This window comes from Suillus fuscotomentosus, assembly GCF_016647785.1.
Source record: "Suillus fuscotomentosus strain FC203 chromosome Unknown F5891scaffold_615, whole genome shotgun sequence".
NCBI lineage: Eukaryota > Fungi > Basidiomycota > Agaricomycetes > Boletales > Suillaceae > Suillus > Suillus fuscotomentosus.
The window spans coordinates 10431-16070 of record NW_024540127.1 but is presented as its reverse complement, the minus strand read 5'-3'; the positions used below and the strand labels follow the sequence as shown (position 1 = coordinate 16070).

Below are 5640 nucleotides of genomic sequence, written 5' to 3'. Positions count from 1 at the left end.
GGCCGACCCGTCTATCTGATACATCCTATGTTGGCCCACCCGTCTATATAATACATCCTACATCGGCCCACCCGTCTATATAATTATACCCCACCTCGGCCCACCTGTCTATGTAATAAATATTTTATAGCACCCTCGGCCCACCGGTCTATTTGATATCTCTTTCGTCGGCCCACCCGTATATGTAATACATTCCATGTCGGCCCACCTGTATATGTAATACACCCTACGTCAGCCCACCCGTCTATGTAATATTCCCCTACCTCGGCCCACCCATATATGTAATACACCCACGTCGGCCCGCCCGTCTATATAACAATATTTGCCTTACATCTCTCTTCAGCCCAGCTGTCTATAATATCCTACTCTACATATTACCCAGATGGGCCCACCCATCTCCATGAATGATCATATTCCCCCGGCCCATCCGTCAACATTAAGGATATATATATCATTGGCATACATGGGCCCACCCGTCTCCATCGGAAATAATATGAGTCCCGGCCCATCCATCATCATCGAGAATATACACAACATGGGCCCATGATCAGCTGGCCCGTCTCATACGGGATATTATGGAGGTCGGGTGGCCCGTATAATACGGAATTTGTCACTGAAGGGGCTCCACAGGACATATTGCCTTCATCGAGAGTAGCGAGGGCATCTAACACTTCGCGCAGTTTTCATAAATGAAATGGTGCTGTATTGCTCCCCATTTCATCAGCATCAATATCGCATTTTGGACACTCCGAACTTGATCCCAGTAGCGAGGAGTTGTTCTGGGTAGTTGCCGACGAAGCTTGCAAACAGTAGGTGGCAACGGCGGAGAGTGCCATCCCCACTCGCCATAGTAATCCCATCCAGTCCAATAGATTTTAGGGAGCGAGAACATGGCTCAAGCAAGCATGGTACAAATTTGCCAAACTTCGGCGGCATGAAGCTTTGTTAGAAATACGATCGAGGCGTGTGCATGGCAAATATGCCAGAAGTATATGGGCACCGCTTGATGGCTTGCGTCGAATTTCTTTTGGGATGTTGCCGATGGTGAGATAGACAGGGTAAGCAGATTTGTTGCGGAACAAGGTTACTTGAGTTTTGTCGGACGAGATGATGATTGGAATTATGGTGCCGCCTGGGCTGTGCTGATCGAGTTTTTTCTAAAGTATCATTAGTATCATATGTTGTAGACGTAGTCAATGCTACATACCTGTGTATCCCACCACCATTTTCCTGTATGCATATTGTGAAACAGATGAACAGTCTCATCCTCATCGGCATAATGATGCTCAGGCACAAACACAAGGTATCTTGCGAAATCGGGATCACTGTACAGTGACTTGATGCATTCAATCATGTCGTGGCAATAGACATCGAAGGCTTCTCCTGCAACAATGATTTGCTCTTGTTTGAACTTTGGCTGGCCTGTCAGAAGCTCATGGTCGACAATGGCATTCAGCTCGTTCGCATTCTTGAAAGAGAGCGACAGGCGTTCACTGACCTGCAATCAACATAAGCACATCACATAAGCACATCAACATTCAGAAAATAAATGGTGACCGACTTACCCCCTCGATAGCAAGTAAGTCAGACAAAGCAGTCGAACTGAGTCCATGAAGTTTTGCCCATCTTGTGACCTCCCAATCCATCTTAGATGCAAATGGGTGATATGTATTCTCCTGGTCGCCATCAGTGGAAAGATGCGCACCATACGCCACATTGGCAGTATGATTGTTAGAAATAGGTTTCCCGGCATGCGAGTCTGGATAGGGCGCGATAACACAACCATGCTGCCCTTGGGCGCATTCTTGAATCTCCTGGTTACCATGGTGTTGTTCTTCATCAGCAGCCAAATCTTCCATGACATCCATGTCACTGTGGTCATATTGCTGTTCAACTGGAGGCTCCCACTCAGGTTCGTTATTTGCTTCATTGTCCGATCCATTGTCCGCTCCATCATCCGGGCCAGATCCCTCACGAGCCCACACAAACTCTTCCATGTCATAACCTCCATCATCATCAGGCCATTCCAACTTGTCATTTGGCTCCGATTGCAGTTCACTAGCATTAGCGTGTATCTGGGAGCATGAGTGATTGTACAGCGCTTGACAATCTGTGTTTCAGCTCTTTGCTAGATGCTGACTGAGGCCTATGACAGTGAAATTGTCCCACAAACAAGCTGGGCAGCTTGCAGACATTGTGTTTAGCAAGGGTGCTCCCGACCAGCGTTACACAAGGGAGTAGATAGGCAAGGGGGGCAAAGGGTGCTCCCGACCAGCGTTACACAAGGGAGTAGATAGACAAGGGGGGCAAAGGGTGCTCCTGACCAGCGTTACACAAGGGAGTAGATGCTATGAGGGTAGAGGTTAGCCCGATTAATGTTTAGACCCTTGAATTGAACGTACCAAATGGACTGCCTCCGAGCCCCCTTGAAATGCAGGACAATGTTATATTCGGCACCCAGTCGAGGTGAAAGTAAAGGGTAGAGGGAGTACTAGTAGACGCTATTAGAGATGGGGGTTAGCCTGAGTGTTGACTGACAATTGGACCCTTGACAGCAAATTGAACTCACCGATGACTGCCTCCAGCACCCCTTGAAATGCAATAATGCGCTAAAATTTAGAGGCACCGAAAGGTCGAGAGTCAGCACCTGCATTCAAACAACAAGACCAGTGCCCGATGAGCAGTATATGCCAAAGTGAAGGGTGGACGGAGTAAAGGACACCTTGTGCCAAAGATAAGGGTGAAGGGTGAGGGAGCAGTGGATCAACGTGGCCGATATATGCGCAAATGTCCTAGTGAGTCTGAGGTAAAGAGAGCTCACCTAATGACTCGAAACTGCCTCCAATGCACTGCACTGCACTCAACGTCATGGTTAAAAATGTCAACACAAAATCTAACAGCATTGTCAAATTTTTATTTCACCCCCCCTCCCCGCTCTTTTTGTACCTTGAACATTCATTCTGTTAGCTTCCTGTCCTTGCAATCCAGTATAGCATGTACGCACCTCTTAATTCTTGTGGTGAGTAAAATTATTTTGAAGATCAGTGAGACGGCAGATTCTCACTGGGCTTGGATAGAGCCCTGAATTGCGAAGAAAAAAGCTATGGAAAAAGCCAGTAAGCAAGTGACTTTGGTCAGGCTTTAAATCAGAGAATTCAATGCTTACCTACTACTTCAGTTTGGATGCCTGAAAAGTCGGCAAGAAAAGTTCATCAACAAAAAGCACCTCCCAACCCACTGGCGAGTAGGCAGCCCACCAAAGCAAAACGACCAGCACCGAGTGTGATCGCTCAGATTGACAAGGGTTTGCCTTCAAAACTGAGTATATCACTCATTCTATGTATCTAAATCATAGCGATAAGTACTAACTTTGATGGTAGAGCGTCAGCGTACCTTTGTGAATGAGGATGATGGGGATGATTCTAGTGGCCATGGTAGCGACTCAGAGGACTTGCGACCTGAAAAAACTCAAGGTTAGTTATAGATGACAAAAGGTTTGAATCTTACTCAGACCATGATGTGCACCATGCAGGCCATCCTAAAAAACTCTCTCGCACTTATGCGATGCACGATGTGACTGCGATGTTCGCCGAGTCTGATGAAGATCTTGAGGACAAGCCAAATGGCATTGATACTGATGCTGACTGCGAGGAGAGTGAGGGTGAAGGGCCAGAGGCCACTGCCTTGATGCTCTCAGATGAGGTTAGTAGTAGCACTGGTTTACTTAAACTGATCCTGCTGATTCTGAGTTTCGGAAGGTGCCTTTGCTTGTGACCAACAATGTCAAGCCTGTTCAATCATGTGGCAACTCCCAATCCACCAGAAAGCAAAAACAAGCTGAGGAGGTGAGTCCATACTATTAAGTAAACTATGCTGATACTACCAGACTACTTTCAGACTCCAATGTGGCGTGATGTTGACGATGCTGTCTCAGAGTCCCAATCTGCCAGAAAGTGAAAACAAGCCGAGGAGGTGAGTCCATACTATTAAGTAAACTACGCTGATACTACCAGACTACCTGCAGACTCCAATATGGCGCGATGTTGACGACGCTGTCTCAGAGTCTGTTGAAGAATCTACTACTCGTGGCGATTCCTTGGAACCTCACTCCAGTGACATTGAAGTTGTCCCAAAGGTCACCTCTGCAGCTCGATTCAAGTTAGCTGAGACAATCGCTTCTCTCGTTCAAATGGAGAAAGGAAATGTTAAATTGCTTGATCAAAACCTGGAGACTCAGCTAGTAGTCCGGGATGCCATTATTGACGCTAAAGGTCACATTATCTTCGTCAATGCTTACCCTGAGCTCGTCAACAAAAACCAGGTAGCACTCCAGTCTTTGCTAACGGTGGCCAAGAATCGCAGCATAAAAGCCATCAAAAAACATCTTCAAACAGATGCTCAGTATGCTGCTCACCTTGGTAGCTTGGTAAGTTGTTTACATGTCTCGATTTACGGATTTTCATTAACGATCATTTGTATTACTTGAGGTGGAGCCCCGGATCCCATTATTGCGGCATGATCTGAAAGTCGCTGCAAGTGCAAACATCAATAGCTACTTCCGTCTCAGCAACAACATAGTCAAGGCAAAAAAACTTATGGAGCAGCATGCATATGTATACGTGTTGAGGTTTGATGTAAGTTCACTCTATCCATTCTTCAGCTCAAGATCTTCGCAACACTCAGGAGCGGGTTCTTTATCATATTCCCATATCTTTGCTCCTTCGCCAACACTCAGGAGCAGGTTCTTTATCATATCTTCCCTCCTTCCTCGACCATTCTATTCTCTAACTAACTTCCCTCTTCAACAGTCCAACGACAATACTTTGCCCATCAGGAAAAGGCCCTACCAGGATGAACTACTCATTTTTCTGTTGCGCGACAGAGTCTTCGATGGTGCGAAGTCCATTGATGTCAAATTTGCGGCGCGTTTTGTCAAAATTGCGAGAAACAAGTGCAATCGCCCTGAAGTCCCCATTCCATTGCTGGCGCTTGTGGCAACAGCAGTAATGTCCTTTCTACTAAGTCTTCATGCTGTGCTCATTCATTTTCAAGATCTATGTGGCCCTTTTCTGGAAGACGTTGGGTTCACCAGGAAAGTTTAACTTTTCTGGGAATCAATTCAGTGAAACATATATTTTCCATGTCAAGTTCCTTGAGAGTTTGAAGAAGAATGCACCTGGAAAGTTTCATTGTATGATGGCTGACATTTTCGAAGCTGTACAGTAAGTTTCATTGATGTGGATGGTGCCATTTTGACACGCTGGACACTGACACTACTCGAAGGGCTTTGGAACATAAGGGCAATGATCATCTCGCCAGTGAGCATCAAAATGCTCTGTTGCTACTCGACCTGGAGGACATGGCCGACGATTAGGTTCTGTAGTGCTGATCCATTCCTGTATATGTACCTAAATTCCTCATACCCTCGTCATCGGTTGTTTCTTGATTACTTTTATACACATCTTTTAATCCAATATTAGTCTTTTGTTCTTGTAACATTGCCCGAAATGCGTGATCTGTGAACCAACATTTGTAATAATGACTTCTGCAATTCACCATAATTGTGTCTAGTATCAGCTAATTCTTGGTAAATATGCAAAATTTACGAGGGGGTAAGAAAGTCCTGCTAAACTACATAAT

General features: G+C 45.8%; 2 protein-coding genes across 2 annotated transcripts; one reads left to right on the top strand and one right to left on the bottom strand.

Moving 5' to 3' along the window:
• Positions 1–875: 875 nt before the first annotated feature.
• Positions 876–1997, bottom strand: F5891DRAFT_1204038 (uncharacterized protein; the record flags this gene model as incomplete). The annotated part of the gene is made up of 3 exons (XM_041368971.1): positions 876–1157; positions 1208–1498; positions 1566–1997. The coding sequence occupies 3 exons, from the start codon at positions 1995–1997 to the stop codon at positions 876–878; spliced, it is 1005 nt and encodes a 334-aa protein (XP_041216126.1).
• Positions 1998–3183: 1186 nt separating this feature from the next.
• F5891DRAFT_1204037 (uncharacterized protein) lies at positions 3184–5374 on the top strand (the record flags this gene model as incomplete). Its single annotated transcript, XM_041368970.1, has 10 exons — positions 3184–3322; positions 3381–3473; positions 3533–3702; positions 3759–3845; positions 4025–4426; positions 4488–4634; positions 4661–4741; positions 4809–5003; positions 5053–5222; positions 5284–5374. The coding sequence occupies 10 exons, from the start codon at positions 3184–3186 to the stop codon at positions 5372–5374; spliced, it is 1575 nt and encodes a 524-aa protein (XP_041216125.1).
• Positions 5375–5640: the final 266 nt, after the last annotated feature.